The sequence below is a fragment of the Rhynchophorus ferrugineus genome, unplaced genomic scaffold, assembly GCF_030347505.1.
Source record: "Rhynchophorus ferrugineus isolate W39M unplaced genomic scaffold, kcgeb_rfMv2 rfM1, whole genome shotgun sequence".
Classification (NCBI taxonomy): Eukaryota; Metazoa; Arthropoda; class Insecta; order Coleoptera; family Curculionidae; genus Rhynchophorus; species Rhynchophorus ferrugineus.
Window position 1 is genome coordinate 78,029,963 of NW_027472580.1, and position 22,620 is coordinate 78,052,582.

Consider the following 22,620-nt stretch of genomic DNA (forward strand, 5'->3'; position numbering starts at 1 on the left):
TATATATAATTATAATATTATATATATCATATATATTATATATATCCTATAAAATATAGTTATAAATAAATCCCCACGCGAAGAATGGAATAATTTATTAACAACTGATTACGAAGTTCTAATATCATTATAAATTATTAAGTAAATAGTATTATTATTCTTGGCTTATATATTATATTATGGCCTAATTTATAAAAGGAAAATTAAAGAAATTTGCAAGATATGATTGATGAGATTATTTGGTAGATATATAGCGAAATAAAAGAAAATAATATTTTTGAAATGTTATACCCTTTATGTGTGCTTAAAATATAATTTTGAACAAACAGTAAAAAGAAATGTTAGCCCTTAAGTTGGGTCATTGAAACACTCTATTTCGTGTATTGGAGTAAACTCTAACTAGTTATTAATTAATTCTAACAGATAATAATCAAATCGAGAGTAGAAGGCGAAATGGTCTAAAGGGTTACTGACTGTTTAGCTTATATTTCTCTGATTTACTGAAATTATTTATGAATTCAACAGAATTATTAATAGAATTTGTCGAATTATTAAAAACAAAATATTACATTTTATTCATGCAATGCATTGTTAATAATTGTAAATAAAATGGATGTAATAATAATATGGAGACTGATTACAATACAGTTGCATGACAACGTTACGGATTTTTAAAATAAAAAAATTCCGATATCCCCAAGGCTCACTGCAGTGAAGAAAGACACATTTTTCATTGGAGTGTTGTAGATGGAAGAGCTATAAAGCCATATTACATTATAACTTAGAAAAAGAGTTACCAAAAATACAACCAATCACTTTATAGACTATCAACAGAACTGAAAACAAATTTTGTTTCATTTGATTCAATAGAAAATAACTGGACACACGACAAAATTAACCTAAATGTTATAAACTATAAACTTGAACAAATGGTTAGCATTCAAGTTGGTTGACAGTTTAAACGATACATTCTTGATTTACTGAAATTATTTATGATTTTAATAGAATTACTAATAAAACTCATAAAATTATTTAAAAACACAAAAAATATAGTGTTCATATAATACATTGTTAATAAATGTAACTGATCAGGATGTATATTTTCAGTTCTGTGCTGAATTATTAGTTGATTATAGTAGTGTTGTGTGATAATGTATTTTAGAATAAAAAATCCAATTTCACTAAAATTCACTGCAGTGGAGAAAAGCACACTGATAATAATTATAACCAGTGTAGAAACTTAAAAGGTCTAAAGGGTTATAGGCTGTGCAATCGATCTATTTTTGACCTGTTTAAATTATTTATGATTTTAATAGAATTATTAGGAAAAAAAAACAAACAAAAATTTATAGTATTGAAATAATTCATTGTTAACAAATGTGAATAATAAGGATGCATGTATTCAGATCTGTACTAAATTTTTAATTGATTATGGTAGAGATGTACGATAATGTTAAGCTTTTTAATATAAAACGTAATCTAGTGTCACTAAGATTAACTGCAGTGGAGAAAGGCACACTTTTTCAATGGAGCATAGTAAATTACAGAAGCTATAGAGGCATATAATATTACTACTAAAAGAAGAGTTACCAAAAATAGAACCAATTATTTTATAAACTAAGAACAAAACTGAAACAATTTAATGTTGTTTTATGCGATTCGTTCGAAAATAGCTAGACAAATGGCAAAATTAACGCAAACTCTAAACTTGAACAAATAGTAGAAACATTATTAGCATTTACACTGGTCCATTAAACAGCACAATTTCTTGTAAAGGCGCAAAATGTTTGTATTTTTATTTCTAACTAATAGTAATCAAATCTAGTGTAGAAAATCAAATAGTCTAAATGATCATTGGTTGTTCAATCGATATATTTTTGATTTACTTATGTTTTTACTTTACTTATTTATGATTTTAATGGAATTATTAATTGAATTATTAAAACAAAATAAAAAAATATATTATTAATATAATACATTGTTAACAGATGTAAATAATAAGGATGCATATCTTCAGAAGTGCGCTAAATATTTAATTGATTATAATGGAGTCGTACGATAACGTTACGTTTTTTAGAATAAAACGAAATTCAATTACATTAAGATTCACTGCAGTGGAGAAAGACACACTTTATCATTGAAGTAGAGTAGATTAGAGAACTATAAGGCATATAAAATTACTACTAAAAGAAGAGTTACCAAAAATGGAACCAATCATTTCATAAGCTATGAACAAAACTGAAACAAATATTTTTTTTACGTGATTCGTTCGAAAATAACAACACACATGGCAAAATTAACGCAAATATGAATCGCGGCACAAAACACGAAACAAAACTGGCCGCGCTCTTCGAGGAGGAGCGATGAAAAAATCAGTCGAAAAGAGAAACAACGAAAATCGTCTGCACACCAAAAACTATAAAAGATTAAAGCCAAAAGATAAACCGAGAATATCATCGCCGGTAAAACGATCATCTTCAAGTTGATTCATTAGCTCGGCTACCGAAATCCAGTAGACCGCTCAGCTGAGCATCAAACCTTAAACAATTCACAAATTATCAATTTGAATCGCAGGCTCCGCCCCGAAAGGAACGCGCTAGCCCCGCCCCCCGACTTGCGCCCGACGACGCGGCCACTAAGCTATCCCCTCTTGAGCGTTGACCATCCTTGTCGCACACGCGCGCCGTCCTATGGCGGCGTCTCGTTTCGGGCGACGTCGAACGCGGACTAAACAGCGTGGGATCGCATGGTCCTTCGAGCCAGTCGTGATGCCTGATTGCCGTTTTACTATCGCATAAGAATCCACGTGATACGGACTAACTTCCAAAGCTTAGTCGGTTCCGCGATGTTGTTCACGTCACAACGCTGCGTGAAGACCGTTTGAAACGACAATTAGTGACCGTTGTTTTGGTGTGGTTCTTGATGTTCTGTCGCGCGTCTATTATGGTTATTGTGCGGTCGATCTGAGACTGTTCAGTGTTCGATTCGATTGACGATGAGTTCGTATCAATTTGTGAATTCACTGGCCCAGTGCTACGGGCAACAGGGACGAGCCGGTGAACACTCTCACCAAGCCGCCAGTCCCGGGGCCGATTATTACAATCCGAACGCGGCCGCCGCCGCTAATTACCCGCCTACGTGTTACTCGCCTCCCCAAGTGGGACCCCAAGGATACACCCCGCATCCTTACGCCGCTCCCGCACCGGGCCATGGCTTGCAACCCATGGGCGATTACACCCAACTTCAACCGCAGCGATTGCCTGGTGGTGCCGGAACCGCGGCAATGCACCACGCCAGTCCTGGCGGTCAGAGCCCCGGGATGCTCAATCCCTCGGCCAGTTGTAAGTACGCGGACTCCACGTCCTCGACGGGAGTCGCCAGTCCTCAAGATCTGAGCACAAGCGCGCCCCCGAACCGAAGTACTCCGCCACTGACCGGTACCCAGAGCGGAAATAACTCGAACGCCACTATTACGTCGAAAAGTTCGGGGCTGACGTCCCCGCTGTCGGTCAGCACATCGCCACCGGGAAAAGCAGGAGCCGCTTCCTCGACGGCCTCGCAAAATCTATCCTCGCCCGCTTCTAGTACCAGCTCGACATCGAGCAACGAACAGAAAGCCAGTACGAACAACAACAACTCGAAAAACGGAAATCAAGCTAGTAATCCACCACAGATATATCCCTGGATGAAGAGAGTACATCTTGGACAAAGTAAGTACTCATCTCCATTATCCCAATACCCGTCCTCTCGAAATCAAGATCAAAATAATGAACTATTAGTTAATGATACCTATCAATTACCGTTTTTTATATCACCTATCAGAAAAAAGCGTTCCGATATAATGTTGGTAAATATAGTAAACGGAAAGGTCGAAACATAAATGGTTGTTGAATCCATTCAAAAATCATTAATCAAATGGAATGGTTGTAGGTACAAGGCATCTCTGACGTCTAGCACAGACCGATGATAAAATTAGAACGTGATTCCGATTGAAGGGAATACGAAAATAATAAATTGAATTAGGCAGTATCATTAAAAATGATTTTTGACTAATATTGATAAATGTTCGGACTTAAATTATTCAATGAATGTCTCGCAATCAGCGCTCACCAGATTATTTGTTCAGCATCATCTATCTATAATGGTTCCCGAGATATCATGGGAACGTATCAGTTTGATTTTACTCATATTAATTTAAGGTGATACAAATTGATCTATGATATTTGCTGAGAGCTAACAGAAAAAGTTGAACTACTTAAGGATGATTATAAATATATTTTATCTAATTCGATTGCGGCTGTGAAATTTAACAAACAAAATTCTATAAATAATTATGATGAAAGCATTTCATGCCATTTTTGTTAAATTGTTATTTATAACATAAGTTACTTAATAAATATTATTAATTATCTACAACTGTTATTAGAATATAGGGTTATTTTTAATCAACTTATTTAAAAAATAAATTAAAATTACTTAATTAATTCCAAATAATTATTAAAGAATAGCAAAATATCTCATAAATATGACAACAAAAATATATAATATTTAAGATAAATATCTGAGAGCAATTTAATGCATCTTAAGTATAATTTAAAATATCAAAAACAAAAAAATAACCATAATTTATATGGTAACAAAAAAGGAAGATTTACAACATGTAGGCCATCATGTGCCAGATTATAGTTCAAAATATATTAGAGGAAATTAAAAAAAAAAAACAAAGTAAGCCTAAGAGGAACGCAACCATTTCTATATAAATAATTTATTTAAAAAACTAATCTGCTTGCAGCCTACAATTTTTTAACTGATAAAATACTTTTAATACCGTTTTTCTTTCAGGAATTACTTAAATTTATTTTCGAGAAAGAGTCTTATTAACTTAAATGATTGAGCGTTAACTAATTAACTATCTTAGTTTGATTTAATTAATTAAAGATCAGGCATTTCATAAAAAAACTCCCCTGTTTCTTTGTTTTTATTAACAACATAAAATAAGAGTCAGATTTGATGAATAATATTTAGCTACAATTTCGCTTAAATTTCGATACAATATGTTCTGCAAAATATTTTTATGAAAGACTGTATGATAAATATTATATCCCTACTATAACTAATATTTATACCCATGGTATTTTATCAAATATTTGTGTATATATATATATAACATAATATTTTACTGTTTGTAGGTAGTTAATAAATAATATATAGTTTGATTTAATGGGTTTTATACACTGTAACGACATTTGCAAATAAAATATGTTAACCTTTTTCAATTTGTAATAATAAAGATAAACATACGGCGAAGATTTATGTTGTTATAGTGACTAATGCCGGTTATTAGATCTGAAATATTACTATAATGTTAAATAATTCTTAAATTCGTTATACTATATTGTCGATACGTGTATACTTTTATGTTCCATGGTATTTCTATTTAGTTTTCGTGGTTTTTGGTGATATAATGTTAATTTTAACAAGACAATTATTAAAAAAAACGAGGCAATTAAAATAAAACTACTGATAACCTCATAAATATCATTCCCCTCTACCAGAAGCTCCCTTATCAAGACGGCTTTTCCTGTCTGTGCCAGAGATTCGGTCCCGATAGTCTCGTAAAATCATTATCGATGACTTCGACATGTAAAAAAAATCGTTCGACCTTTCGGTTATCAATTTTTAAAGCCGTCGCGTGGTGGTGCACCAGGTTCAGCAGCGTATCTCGTTCAGCCGGCTCCGATCCATTCCAAGACCGCAGGGTTGATTTATGAAAGTTCGAAGCGCGAGGGGTGTAGGTAGGCCTTCGGTCTTGTCTCGAGGTCTCGATGCCCTCACGGATGACACACAACTTGATTTACGTAGTATTAGTTAACTGCCTTCTACATCGAATCATTGTCCAATTATGACAACAGCTTAACGAGCGGGTTATTTATAGATGGGGTTGATTTGGATATCTATATCAATAAATATGATGATCTAACATTAATTTCAATACAAACTGTATATAAACTGATTTTACTGATTAATTATCAAGAAATTGTAAGAACTCGTGAACAAAATACCAAATAATTTTTTTTTAAATATCACATATCTTAAAACAACTTTTAATTCGTGAAAATATATTATTTTATTCTAGTTTTGAATATGCTTATATGTTATTTTATTTATGTTATTGAAAGATACATTGTTCAAATATATCTTAGGGGAATAATCGATAATACATGAGTTTAAATATTAAATAAATGCAGGTTTAAATGTGCGTTTTAACCATTACACTATAAAATCTTTGCGGCAGATTTTCTACATCTCCGACACTATTATTCCAATCTCAGAGATGTAGTTTGTCGGTTATTCATATCGCATTTTTCAATGTCCATCTTTTGAGCTGATTATAAAGAAATTACTGGTACCTCATTCGATAAAAATATTCATTCTATTATAACATTGCTTTGAATTTGCTCTTTTTAATGTTATTATGGGGAAGAATTCGACTATTTACTGAAGCCGATGATGCGCCTTTTAGTTTCTAATATACAACTGATAATATATTTTTGTTTGACTTACCATTCACAATTTGAGATAAATCTAAGGAATTACTGTGAATATTATTGTTTTTCAAAGTATTCTGGATCACAAGAAACTATTTAACACTACACAAGAAAATATTTTTTTTTAATATTAGGATATTCTTGGTTGAAAAAAATAACGTTTTGATTATCCAAGATACCAATCATTATAAAATGGATATATTTTTTAATAACATTTTATATTAGCACAATTTTAATTTATAAAGTACTTTACTACTTTTTTACTAGTTCTAATTTACTACTAGTTTTGTTGTAATTGCATCATCACAAGCAGTATGTGTTCGAGATAAATATATTAGTATGTAATTCCCGAATTAACTTTAATTTGACTACTTAAGCTAAATGTAAGAGAAATTTTTATATACTACATAAGTTTCTGTAGTTTGGTTCTCTAGTTAACTGCGCGTTGCCCAGTTCCTCTTTGCTGTTATTTAATAAAATTATTTCAAGTTAATAAGCGAAATTTCAGAAAACTTGGTAAATCCATTTGAACTCTAAGTCACAGTGTAGTTCTTCATTAGCTGCGTAGCGAATAATATTGTAAATTAATTGAATCTCCACTTGCATCAATAATTGCACCTATAGGGACTTATTTCAAGAGTTTGAAAGTTCGGGATTCCAATTTGTCAACTTGCACCTTTTTCCGGTTATATGTATCATGATATATATCATCAAAAGTTTGGATATCACAATGCTTACAAGAAACTTGACTATATATTGTTACAGATAATTGTAGTTAGTTTATTTAACAAATAGTTATCTCTCTACACTCGCACAAATAATTTTATCGATAAGGATGTTTGCTCATAATGTTCAGTTTGAGATTCCAATTTGTCATTTTGAAACCTTTTTGGGTTATATACGCCATGCTGCATACCATCAAAAGTTTGAATATAATAATGATTACATGAAAATGGACTAAATATCGTTGCAGATAATTGTAGTTAGTATATATATATATATATATATATATATATATATATATATATATACCTCAATTTAGGATACAAAAAATAGTTGCTGGAATAAATTCTTACACCGCAATTTCTTACTGGGTGTTGCCTTAAATCTGTCAGTTCTGAAAAAAAATAGGCGAAAGTGTGAGGATTATTATGAAATATATATCAGTTGTTGATCGAATGATTTACTCGAGCACAGTTATCGTTACAAACCGACTAAAAGGCGAATTAGCATAACTCTCGAGGCAAATAAGGCTTAATAACGACCATTAAATACCAATTAGTACCTCAAACACGTAGTATAAATCAAGAACAAACCGCGGGATAATAAAAAGAACACACTATCCGAAACGGGGACCGACTGAACATAACTCAATAAAGAAAATCGTAAATCATCCGGCGAGTGACTACGTGAAATATTCTGGGACTCCGGAATGACCTTTACATCGAAATCCGCTAATTATTCCGAATAAATAATTATAATTGGTTTATAGCGCTGCTGGTACAGTTTTTTTTTCGTTCGCTAGTTCTGTGTACGTGCTATTTTCCAGATTTACGACCAGCGGAACACTCGACGGGTAACGACCGGTACCTTGGTATTTTATGAACGTACTGTTTAGTGTATTAGTAGGCAATTAAAATAGGCGTAATAATTACTAGCTAATTAGTTCGTATGGTTTAATAATCCCTATTTGTTTTAATGACTGATGCACAAATTATTATTCAAAAGAGTTTCCGTTTATTTTACTTTTATTTATTAGTACCATGTAAATAAGAATTCGCCAATTTTTTATCAAGTATGCAATTATTTATTTCAAAGAATTTTTGTAAAAAAATTATTTAGCTGCTATTGATTAACTATTATATCAAAATACTATATACATTTGCACTATGTAAAGAAACCTGAAAATGTTCTCCAACGTTTAACTTAATATTATTAAAAAATATGTAAAAAATAAATATTAATTATAATTAGTCTTATATATAATATATCAATATATTATATATAGACTATACTAAGTATAATTCAAAATGTATCAAAATAGTATATCACTTAAATAATATTGCAGTTAGAAAGTTTAAAGTGGCTCTTAATCTTGTCTTAATTAAATGTACATTTCATTGGTTTTTGTTCTAATTATCACAACAATCAAAGTTATTGTCTAGTGATTTTTCACTTCACAATACTTCACACTACATTTGTACTTGGATTAAACCACAATCAAGACGAGCGCGAGATAAACACATTAATATGTATTCCTCAATTATAAATGTATAAATACTAAAGCTATAGTTTACACTAATGGTATGCACTTTATATAAATTCATTTGGTTTCGTTCGCTTCAATCTTCTAATATCCTGCGCGTTGTCAGTTGTATTGCTTCCACGTTAGTATGATTTAGTATTAGCATTTGATTTCCAGGTTATCGTTCAGTTCTTCGTTGCTTACGTAGCGATAGGTATTAGTAATTAAACGATGAATTTTGTTTTGGCAGCGTTGGATGACTAATTGATTTGAATTTTTAGTACAACCCCATATTTGCACCCCATAGGTCCAAATTGGCTTTATGATTGTCTGATAAATCAATCTCTTTGATTTTAGATCAAGCTGAGAGTATATTCCGACTAACCAGTATAGTTATTTTATTGTGGTTCTAATGTGTTTTGTTTTTGTCTAACATGATGTTTCCAATTTAATCTACCGTCAAGATGGATTCTGAGGTATTTGGCTGATTCTGCTTGAACATGAACGAATTTCGAGCTATTGAGTTGAATTTTCCAATTTTTAGTCCATTTGTAGATATTTTTGACCGCACTTGTACGTTTTCTACTGCGTTAGACAGAGATATATCGTTTGCGATAATAATTGAGTGGTCAGCAAACGTTCCAACTAGTGTTTCTTTTATTGTTGGGATGTGTAGCGCAGATATAGCAGAGGTCCTACGTCCACCTTGTGTTACTACAGAAGAAATAGTTTTAAATGTAGAAAAGTCTTGTGATTGACACCTACAATTACATTAAATTGCATTTCATTCTATTTTGATAACTTCAACATTGAAGATTGGTGATTTAAGGTATACACGAGAATAATTCGCTAAAGTATTGTATTTAAAAGTATATTCTAATCATTAGACATGACTTAGGCTATAACAGAAACATTGCTTCTGATAAGGTATGAGTACTTTGTGATAATCGATGTGGAGGATACAGAGAAACCACGACCATCAATGCCTCAACAATATATTCATACCACTGTTGTGATGCTTGACATTTAATTGAATTAGATCTATGTGTCAAAGTATTATAAAATAATTATTGTTGCATTAAAGGAAGAATGCTTTAAGTTAATCTGTCATAAGCCATGTAACACTATTAGTTTTAAAAAGTTAAATCTTGAATTTAAACGTAGCTTTAACAACGCGCAGTCAATCTGTTGTTACAAAAATAACAGTAACAAATACATTTTCTTTCAGTTTCTCCATGTATAAATTATTATTACAAATTCATTAAAGATTCTTAAATTACTCGTTACAAATATCACGCCAGCCATACCGTAAAGTTACAAAATTTCATTTGGGTACATTGTAACATGACCATATTGGGAGTCACAGCACTGACTCATTTGTCACGTAATGGTTCCAATTATCTCATGATTACGCAACTGGTACTGTAGACAAGGACGTATCCAATAACTATTACCAGTATTAAAAATTATAATCAAGCACCGTAAAAAAATAGGCGATTTTAAACGAACTTTATTACTGCCTCTCGAGTAAAAAACGATCCGCTCTCTTATCGGCAACAGAGATATTTTGAAGACCTATTATTACCTGAAAAACAAGCCACTATATCATGCTAAGTCAAAAGATCGGTAAGGAGTCCATTGTGAGTGAAACCACTTTTCAATTGTTGCGGGGCAATCTAAAAGAGGGCATGATGTTTACGATGTGAGGATAGAGCAATGAAATTTTCACCCCATATCAATTTGGGACGCTAGCGCAACTGATTTATGGCCGATCTCCCATGTCTTTTCCACTGTCGCTCCAGCATATCGGGACGTTCTTTTTTATACTCTACATTGTTTCGTTCTGATTTTTTTCGAGAGTCCTACGAGTTTTTCTAGGGGCGGATTAAAAAGACGAGGTTAAAATGTCGCGGCTTCAACAGACCAATGTATAATAAAAAGAACAGAGTTCCCATAAAGTATATGTATCCTATTTTTGCAAAATAAACAGTTTTTTCTAACAAAGACTTCAGTAAAATCGAGGGAGAGTTAACATTTGTATTAGCTACTTCAATATTATTGGAGAAAATTCAGAACTTATATTTCGTTGGAAATATTAGACAATATTTTTGATATAAGAAAATAAATCCTATTTAATACTATTATCATAATTTAATAAATATTTCAATGTAATTCTATTTTATACGAAGAAAAAACAAATTAGTTGCAACAGGGATGTAACCTTTAATTTTCTTTTCGGATCACTTTGTTTAAATATTGGTAATTTGTGGTGGATATCTGAATAAACTATAATCAGATACGCAAGCCCTAAGCTTGGCAAAATGTCATCTATTAATATATATACATATATCATATATTTGGCCTCCTAAACTTTCTCAGTTAGTTCAACATTTCATGGCAGACAGGCCTTAATCTAAAGTTGCAGTGCTTTTAGTAAAAATACCTTCGATATTTCTAAAATGATGCACCCTGTCACAAGTCAACGAAAATGATGGTCGAGTTAAACGAATTACTCTTTGGATTGATCTATCAGGTACCAGTGACTGCTGGTAGTTTGCAGATTTAGATAATGCCCCAATGAAAGAAATTTGATTAAAATGAAATATGATTCCTTTCAATGCAGATCTACTTTGAAAGCAAAGATGAATCCTTCCCCGAAAAAAGGCTCACTGTATTTACAGGATGACTCTTGAAGGAGAGTACTTTGATGAAACGTTTCGAACTGGTCTAAACATTTTTGTTTCATTAATGAAATAGTTTGATAGCGATTCATCTAATTATAATGAACAATCGCTTTCGGATATCACCAAATATTTATCATTCATCATCTTGTGTTAGAAATAAACTTAAACAGAATGATCTTTAACAATTACATGTAATTAGTAATTACTAATTTTTTACATCAAATACAAAATCTTCAACCGATAACCTGTAAAAAGAAAGCATCAATGAATCAAAGTTATTGAATATTATACCTATTTTATACAATATATATTGCCCTCTGAATCTCTTTCATGCGACTGGAGAACACAGATGATGCTACGCGTGTCCAAAATGGCAGGTTATCGGCCTCTACTGATCGCCCATAACCACTCAATTATCATGACGGGCGATCATCTCTGATTATAGCAATTTCGATCGACTACAAAAAAAATTAAACCGATCGATTTACGAATTTGCATTTTGGGGCATCTTAATTATCTCGGACAGCTTAACCGAAGCTCCACCCATAGGCTTACCATGCACACCTTCCAATTTTGGTATAATAACCGTCAATATAAAATAATTACATTTTTTTTCATGAAAACTAATATGCCAGTAATGAACTGAGATGACTCTGTGGATCTATGATCCAAAACTTTGATTGATAACTATTTCAAAATGTGTTTTTTTAATTATTTTCGTAACTTTACATCTACATCATAAAGTACAGCGTAATGAGAGGTTTTGGCATGAGATCAATCATGTGACCTTTCCAAAATTTGTTAAAATTAACTCATAGTTCTAATATATAGAAGAATGCCGGAATGTTCAATAGTTTCGCCAACGGCAAGGTGTTTTCTGGAAACAGCAACATGAAAAAGAGTTGATGGTAGGAAAAGTTTGTTTATTTTGCACTAAAACTTTCCTCAACTTTAATATATTTATTTTAGTGTTCTATCAGTTTATGTTTCACCATTATGTAGTGGTTATCTTGTAGGTTTGCGAAATCTGACACCTAAATTAAATGTTGAAACAAGTCGTACGTCATTCATTGATTTAGGTGGCTGTTATTTGTGTCCCTTCCAGATGGCCCAAACGGTTACAATATCAATACGAGCTTATTGCTTTATCAGATAAGAGGTATTTAGTAGCATGTCTTTTATATCAGAAGAATCTGACTAACGATTTCTTACAGATAACAGAAACCCGCTTCCAAGGTGAATAGTCATATTCACTCCATTTTAGTATCCTATTGTGATTCACGTCTCAACCATAGGGATGAAATTATGCACGAAATTATCCTTTCAATTAGTTGTAAGTCGTATTTGTATCTATATTAGTTTCACTGTTAGCGCAGGCGGTACCTATTGCTTGCGGTATCTAAAATTTTAAAATTTAATTTATCATAATCTGCCATGATGATAACTGCAAAATGTAGAAGATTTTACAATATATTCTTCCTAGAATTTTGAACTACAAACCATTTATCGCATCATTTGTCATTTTTTCACAAGAATACCATAAATTTATTTGTTTTTTTGTACATTTTAAAGCCTCCTTTTACCAAGGAGGATTTATCTGGACTGGACCTACAGTTTAACGTGGGCTCAGAACTACGGTTCTCAGAATTAAACTTATCGAGAAGACATCCGGTCTTACACAGCAAGGTTTCTGGCGTGACTGGGATCATTTTCCTTGTCCGATTTTACACTCTTGCCTAGAACAATCACAAATATTAAACACTTACAAACATACATCTACAACCATGTCCCAGCAGGATTCGAACCCGCGACTATCACAGGAGCCCTGTCGCCTTTACCACTGCGCCAACCAAGCCGGCTATATTTATTTTATTACAGAATTAAATCTGTTAAATGAACATTGTTACCATTTATAGTAAAGCTGAAGTAAAGCTGATTGCAATGATTAACATTCTGTAAACTGAGCACGAGCTGAGGACTTGAGCTTAGTAATAAACGGCAAGAAAATAGTGTCTATTACTGAAGTAATAAACAGATTCGACCAATATACAAGAGCTTGAGCTTTTCTGAAGTAAGATAGTGCGTAAAGGAGGAAATATCATAATGTAGATTAAAATATGTCTCTTTCTACCGCCTATTTCGCCATTACTTCTATATGGCTCCGATGCTCGAAAACTGTTACACTCTGACATCTGACATCTAATACCTTGGTTTTTCAAAGACGATGTTTAAGGCAAACTCTACATGTTACTCTGCAAAATCGTATTAGAAATATAGTTATTGGTTTAAGACAATTGGACAATCAGCGCGCAGTTCAGTAACAAATTTAGAGACGCAGATTGGTTTAGGCAGCCGGTTAAATGAAGAGTAGACTCTACTACCTTGTCACAAAATAAGCTTTTTGTGCTGAAGATGTAGCGCACAGCTTCAAAATAGATACAGCTCCTCAGGATCATAGAAAGCGATCAGAGGCACATTGATGATGATGATGATGTTTTATTTTTAAAACTATTCAAATTGCGCCAGTAAACTGACGGAATAAGGCCAGTCTTCTAGTTTATCCTGAGACTAAACCTACCTTAAGCAGTCCAAAGAGACCTTATTAGGTAAAAAAAATATTAATTTTACAGTATAATTGAAAAATTTGCTATTATAATATATTTTATTTTCTGTCTAATAATGTTTGACAGCAAAATAAAGTTTGTTGGTTATTAATTTTTAAGAAATCAACTTACATTTATTTTTACAGCCATCATATATAGTTTATTAATAATAATTATGAGTCGGCGTATAATTGTTTCAATGGTATAATGAGCTACAATTAACAACCAACATATAAATGGTAGATATAGTACAAATTATTGGCAATTAATAGAAATATTGTTGGTCGAAATTATTTCTACTTTTATATAGTTGCCCAATAAATATTTTCATTAATTTAACGAAATCATAAGCAGTAAATATCTAATACCTGCACATCAGTTTGGATTTATGAGAAAACATTCAACAAATTCAACTTTCAATAATTCAATAAAGCAAACATTATAGAAAAACGACAGGCATTAATGAAAAAGCTTGCGAAACCTTCTAAAAAGTCTCACATAAGGGAGTCATGCACAAACTTCATATAATATTATTGAAACAATACAAACTACTACATCTTAGCCAGTGCGTTTGAGTTAGACAAGAGGAAGCTTCAACAATGAAAACACAAAGACAGATGTATCGTCAGGTAGTGTTTTGGTGCCTGTTTTTTTATACATGTGACATACTATCAATAAATAATGTCACTACGGATACATTTATTGATGACACTATGATAACTGTTATTGGAAATAATAGTGAAGAAGCAAACAGAAAACCGCAATACCCAAGTAATAGTATAAATAAGTGAGTAAATCAATACATAATGAATTCAGCAACATCCAAACTGATCACATACCAATAAATATGAATAACACTATTATCCCTTACAGTAACAATGCTCAGTACCTTGAGATGAATCTTGACGCAAAACTTCACTGGAAAGAGTATATCACAAAGAAAAGAATTTGAATTAAATCACAAAAAATATGTTGGTTATTTGGAAGACAATCTATATTACCCACGCATAATACTACACGAACCTGCGGAATGCAGTTATGGGGTTGTTCTGCGGGAAGTAATATTAGTATAATGCAAGTATTTCAGAATAAAGTCCTCAAAAGTATTGTGAACGTACTTGGAACTGTAACTATGTGCTGCAACTCTCGTTTAACACTGAACTAGGATCCAGACTAAAATTGTTAATAATTTTTATTTTATTAGATACTCAGTAATGGATACTGTAGAGAAAAATTATAAATTAGTCGGCAAATTCTAGTAATAATACATTAAAAATTCTTTATTTTAAATAAATTGCTTTAATATATTATAGGATGTATTCTAATAACCATCTGAAAAAATAAATAATAATCGTATCGTATGTCGAAATGATACAGGATAATAAAGTCGTCTATCCAACACCAAACATGTCTTGTTCGAAACCTCCCCAATAATTATCGCCGAGCATGGCCGAGAAGCTTCCATCGTCCGGTTTAATTGTCTTCTTTTTTGTTGTGTCTTCTTCCGAACGGCGGGCGTTCACGAGAACGGGCCAGGACCTTTTGCAGTTTTGTGGTAGCGCTACGGACGGGGCGGCAAAGACCGAACCGCATCGTCTTTTTTCCCTCCCGAACGATATACTTTGGCTCGCGGGAAGCAACAGTCTGTTATTATCTCGCTCGCCATTTTTGTATCATGCGAATCTCATCTCGAGGGAGAACGTTTTCTGACCTTTCCGGGCGACTTGTTGAACTCGACGCATCGTGGCCGGGGTGTTAAATAAAAGGAACTGGCCTTTAAGCGAACGTTCGAAAAGCGTTCGCCGCAGTATTATTACCGTAAACAATGATTTAGTTATACGAGAAAGCCTATGATGCTCTTTAAACTATTTTAGGATGCCTAAATTGCAATTTACTAACCAATTAATTAATTTTTATAGGGAAAAATTCAGCTACTGGCTGGATCTTAAACTATCTATGACATTCCTCTTTCTTTAAACCAGTAGCTCCAACACAGATTATACATTCATACTTTAGACTAATGTTCCTCCTTAGTCATTATTATTTGTTTTTATAAACAGTTTGTAACTTGTTTTATAATTACTATATATAAATATATATATATATATATATATATATATATATATATATATAATTTTTTTTGAAACTTTGAAGCTTTAGTCAGAGATATTGATATTTTAGATAGACCTTGAGAAGTTTGGCCCATTTTTTGCTAACACGGCCTATGGAATAGAACAATATTTCCATGCTTATTAAACGCATTTAGTGATTCTTTAACGACTTTTCCAACATGTGGTTGAGCGTTGTTGTGCTGCTAGATCCATTCCTTCTTAATACATTTGGGATTGCACCTACTTCCTTTGTTCTCGCATCATACCAATGGTCTTTACTTAAAATCACTTGCTAAGTATTATATATAGTCAAGGAAAGCTTTTTTTTAAAGTTTGATATGTCCCAAAATATCTCCAACTCAGCGCCTTCAAACTTTATTGGCCTCTCTAAGTATTCTTTCGCTAGTCATAACTTTGACATTGTTGTCAAAATCGCCACATTTGAATCAACATGTATGCATTTTTATTGATTCAATATGTTCTTCATGTATATCAAGCAGCAAACTGTTGGCAGTATTGCCAATCCATAGCTAGAGTCGGGGGAGAGTGGCTTTTTATCCAATACGATGCTACTGATGCAGTAGGCCTTTCAATAATCGTCACCAAATCTGACCATAGTTGGCGATTTGAATTATTGAATTATTTCGCAGATCCCTTTCTATTGTCTTGATCCATCTATTTTTACAGCTGCTTGCTCTTCCATCCTAAATGTCCAGAAGTCCGTTAGGAATTCGTTCAGCTTTCGCTCGGCAAACATGCCCAAACCACCATAATCTGCGTCTCGTAGAAATGAACTAATGATTTGGAATCATCGGCAGAAACACTGTCTGTAAAATACGATCTCACAGTTCCGTTTATATAACCTCTGCTTGATTATCGCCGATTGGCTCACACTCATCATACTGCAAACCTCCATAACAATTTCATTCTGAATGAGTTTTAAATTCCATGCCCTCATATCTTGTGACTTTCCGCTGAGTAATATATTTCCTTTTTTTATTTTCCCTTTAAAAAGAGGCACGACTATGCCCTCACAATCAAGCATTAACAGATACAGCAAATAACAAAATATTAAGGGTTTGTTATTACACACATTTTTTGCTTATTTATAAAATATAAGTCTTCAAGTAGATAACATTTTGTAATAATGACTTCACGATTATTTTTATGCTATTTAGCATGTTTTTGTTACGTATAGCAAGATAATGATTGAAGGATATGTCAGTAAATTCATGCTAATATGTTTTAAGCAACATTTCCCCATATTTAATGCGAGGGTATCTACTATATATATTTCAATATAATATGTTACCTGCAAATATTATATATCATAAGAAAAACAAAGCAAATTAATTTTGCTAACTACCGGATAAAGTAATACTGAATAAAATATAAATCGACTGAATAATTTCAAAAACGATTTATAGTTTAATCATATAATTTCATTAAAATAACATTAATCATTTAAGAACAATTAACTCTTCATCTACATAGGTATCGCCTTTAATTTAGATATTATTATGAGCCATTTAATCTCATCTGAAACTATAAAACTGTTATCTGCCAGTGGACAGTGTTGCAAACTACCATCTCACCTGTTTCGGTTTTTTGTCGCATCATTTTTCGTAGTCGTTGTTTGTGCGATCGCTCCATCATTAGTCATGGACGGTGGACGGCCATAGTCCAGATATTTCTGTCATAAACCCAATGACAATTTTAAATTTCAATCATTAATTAAGACCGACGCTGGCGTTTAATAAATTTTACGGCCGATATTTAAATCAACCACTATGACACGCGTTCGTGGGCTGCACTCGATGTACATCATTTAGTTTTTCAGGATATTCAATTTTGAGGAATCCACATCTATATCTACGTACAGGGGATGGACAAACAAATATGAAAACCTGATAAACAAATAATACATTTTTGTTAATAAGGCGTTGGACCATCATTTGCATCTGGAACAACTGCTGGGGGGCAGATCTGGAGAATAAGATGGATCAGGAAGCAATTCGAAGCCCAATTCATTGCTTTTGCCATCGTATACACTGACTTGTGACACGGTGCATTGTCTTGGTGAAGCAGCACTTTCTTTTTCTTCAAATGCAGCCGTTTTCGGCGATTTCGCCATTCAAACGGCCCAATAACGCTACGTAATAGTCGCTGTTTGTGGTCCTTCCTTTTTAAAGGTAGTCCATGAAAATTATTCCATGCGCATCCCAAAATACAGACGCCATAACCTTGCCAGCCGACTGTTGTGTTTTCCCACGCTTTGGAGCGGGTTCATTGTGTCAGTCCACTCGGATGACTGTCGACTGGACTGCAAAATAAAATGATGGAGCCATGTTTCATCCACTGTCACATAACGATGCAAAAACTTGGGTTTATTACGCTTGATCGTCTTCAAACACTGCTCCGAGTCAACTCGTCGTTGTTTTTGGTCAAAAGTGACCTCGCGTGGCACACAATTTTAACTTTAGAGTATCTGTTATTTCATTCAATTTCAATTTACGGTCATTCAAAATCATTTTGTTTATATTTGAAATATGTTTGTCGGTAACAACCTCTTTTGAGGGTCAACTAGATTTCACAGTCTTCGGTGCTTATTTCACCACGTCTAAACTTAGCATACCAATCCTTGATGGTTGATTTTCTTGGGGCAGTGTCCGGAAACTCGGCATCAAGCCAATTTTTCGCTTCGACTGTATATTTCCCTTCAAAACTCATTATCTAGCACTATTTAATCAATACGCAAAATTCTTTTTTATCCATTTTTTTCACAATAACAAAAGTTGCTCCACTGAAAATGCTATAATTCACAAACTAATGATCCGACAGCTGTTAAATTTAAACGCGCATCTTTTGAGGGTTAGGGCTAAGTGAAAAACATATGGATTTAGTTCTAGTAGCGCCATCTATGTGCTAAGCCGGGGACTTTTCAACTGACCTTTTAATATATAAGACCAAATATAAATCGATTATTCAATAGTGGCTAATATGGTCCTTTAAAATTTTGTGAATAAATAGAAGCAAGAACGGGGAAATAATTTTAATAGTATTAAGATTCTCTCCATAGACTGGAATAACTTAAAATACAACCAGCTGTACATAATATATTAATTTTATAATTAATTTTAATCAATTATTACTGTTTTAGTTGTTCAAGCAAACAGGCTTTTCGCAGCTCTCATTCGTTTTAATTTTTTTATATATTATTTCCCATTTTTAACTCATTTTACTTATATGCCCAAATCTACTGAAGCTTTTAGGTAAGATAATTAAGTAGAAGTATAGTTTTTATATACTTATCATACATCATATCATATTTTACATATAATATCATTTAGGTACATTTTAATAAAAAATAAAATAAGCCCAATTTTTGGGGAAAAAATTAAATGTAGTGATACCAAAACGCACAACCAAATATTTTGGAAGTATTATTATAGTTGGAATCGAGCTGGGACCACTCTGGATCTTTTGATCGTTATTAATGATTTATTTGCAGAAAAAATCATAAGGAAAAAGTGTTCGTTTCGCACTTATCACATTGTTTACAGGTATAAATCAATCAGTAATCAGTGCGGCGATTTGTATCCTATTAGATTCTGGTACGAATAGCTGGCGGGGGCGCCATCGCCTTGAACGATTTTTCTCCGCTTCGATACAGACGCCGAAAACGCGTATGGCCGCCTGCCTAGATGTTTAAAATCAACGCAGTTCCCTCAAGCGCAAATAATGTTTTGGCCACGGCAGTCATTTGTTTGTATAGGGTATACCACATTGTATGCCGTTTCAGTTGTTTTAGGCATACATAGATATGTTATTTATTCTTATTTTAATTATACAGGTTGATAATAGAGAAAAAAATAAATAAAGAAATGAATTTTTGAAAATTAATATACTTACAGATGTTTAAAATCAAATAATCAAGATCACAGGCCTTGTGGTTCTGGCCTTTTACAATTGGGAGTTAAAATTATGAAAAGCTTTCATAAGAAAAGAAATTCTCTGAAATCGAGACCATTTATTGCTGAATATTCAGCTTTGATTATGGTAACCTTAGCTAAGATTATTAGAGTATATCTTGTTGTTAAAGTTACCCCATAAAGTGAAATCTGCTGGATTTAAGTGGTGGGTTCAGGAAAACAGACCCAAGACACATTCCTTCTGTATCACTAAATCTCAACATTTAAACATTTCCTTTTGTACTGTTTTGATGTGTTAATGATGATTAGAATATTACTTTTAATTACTAAATTGTTGACTGATTTTTTTATACAGGCTTAATTATTATAAATATATATATTTATAATATTTATACAACAGTTTTTATATAGATATTCTACAGCGAGATATCACGTATAATATCATTTTAAGGTCATTTACCGGATATAAATAATCTGAATTAAGTTGCAAATACCTAGTGTTGATTTATCATTGTAACATAGACACCTTGCATTATTTTATGGCAGTTTGATTGTATGCTGCAGTATACAAAACTCCTGTTGTTTTTAGTAACATTCATCTTCTAATTTACATGCTTTAAACGTAAGGTTTACATATATAGATACTTTGCTTCATTCCTATATATTGTAGTAGAATGTAACAATTGCTTAAGCGTGGGAATGAACTACGAAATGCATAATCTTTTACTTAAAAATACAGACACTATAATATCAATCATTTACGTCGTGTGGCCTGTTTCATTTTTATTACCGAATTACGGTGCTGGAATTATTGTTATTCATAATTCCCTCCAAACAATGCAGTGGCATCTTCAGTTGTATCAATACACATTGTATCAACACAAGCATTCTTTGTAGCAATATTGTCTGAAAATAATTATCACGCCAAATGCTAAGACATGGATATTCACAGTGCATTAAGAAATTATCTCTCTATAAATCATATATAATCATATTCATATCATATAAGAGGTGAGTTCAAGGGAGAAAGTTTCAGGGGCTCAATAGCCAGAAATACCATAAGTATTGAAATCCTTTGGTTACAAGACTTCTTTTAGTGTTTACCTTCTCTAAACACCCCAAAGAAAAACGTTGGATATGCTACTGACTACATGGAATTAAAGATACCATTACTATTAATGATCCCAGACTGTTTTAGATAATGCACAATTTTAATGTGCAATATATTTTATATTATTTACCCAAATAGTTTACCATTACAGTCTTAGTTTGATTATAATCAAATTTAATTATTCATCTGCCATTAGTCATATTGGAATTGTATTAAAAATATGAATATAATATTTTGGATGTCACTGAGACACTATCACTATCACTACAATTCATTACGTTTCATGTATCATCGCAAATTTCGTGAATTGCTTCAAAGGCAAATATAATATCTTAATTAATGAGACAGTTCTCTAAGATCTAAAAGTTTCAATAAAAATGTTTCATCTCTAATATTTATTTTTTAAGTGCTATTATTTGGACAATTATGGGACTATATTGTCTATATTGCCTTTATGATTCTTTACTGACGTACAAGTTTAAACAGCTTTTCAGTTAGGTGCAATTAAACTCATGTCGTATTTTAATTAAGTGTTTTTAAAATCATAGATTTCAATTTTGTTATTCGTCATTTCGAATTGTATCTATTATTTTCACCTAAAATTAGAAAATCTGTTCATATGGTAAAATTCGAATTATTTTTAAAAATTAGATTATGTTATAGATAACAGCTAATCGTGCAGTATCCGAAATGTGGGTCCTAAAAGCAGTTAACAAAAACAGTTTGTTTACGACTTACCAAAGTTCCGGGGTCAATGAGGTTATCGGTTCGAAACTTAAAAATAACCATTTTTCTACAAGAGCTTTTATTTTAATCGTATTCTGCCCACATACAAAACTAATAAATTATTTTTCTTTGTTTTCAGGTGAGTATTTCATCTTGGACAGAAATATCTGCAAATCGAATGTGGTAAGGTATATTCTTCGGTATTTATGTGGTACTATTTATAACAAAGTCAAAATAAACACTTCGTTATTATACAAATAACAAACGTCCATTGAGAAGCATTTAATTATTATTTCTAAATACTTTAACTGTTAATCTAAAATTATAAATTATAAAATCAATTGGATTGTTCAATAATTTCTATAAAATGAAACGACAAATTCCGAAAAAAAAGTTGCATAAACAAATCTTGACTGTAAAAAGAAAGGTAGAACTCTGAGGAAGCTCATTTTGGTGAATGATTGTTGAAACAATATGTAGTTTAATTTACAATTTTAGTTATAACTTATAATTTAATTGAACATCTGCGTTATATGAAGAACGTCATTTAAAACAAACGTCCATTGAGAAGCATGTAATTATTATTTTGAAATACTTTAACTGTTAACCCAAAATTATAAATTATAAAATCAATTAGATTGTTCAATAATTTCTATAAAA

At 32.3% G+C, this 22,620-nt stretch overlaps 1 protein-coding gene across 2 annotated transcripts in view; it reads left to right on the forward strand.

The window, feature by feature from the left end:
* Positions 1 to 2,773: 2,773 nt before the first annotated feature.
* LOC143200069 (uncharacterized) overlaps positions 2,774 to 22,620 on the forward strand; it is a 74,228-nt gene continuing 54,381 nt past the window's right edge. The window contains exon 1 of one of the 2 annotated variants that reach the window (XR_013006620.1): positions 2,774 to 3,710. Coding sequence is in view for 1 of the 2 variants with exons in the window: in XM_076410336.1 (XP_076266451.1) it covers positions 2,996 to 3,710 (715 nt within the window). In the remaining variant the exon portion in view is untranslated. The remainder of the gene's footprint in view (positions 3,711 to 22,620) is intronic. The other variant, XM_076410336.1, reaches the window with a different exon arrangement.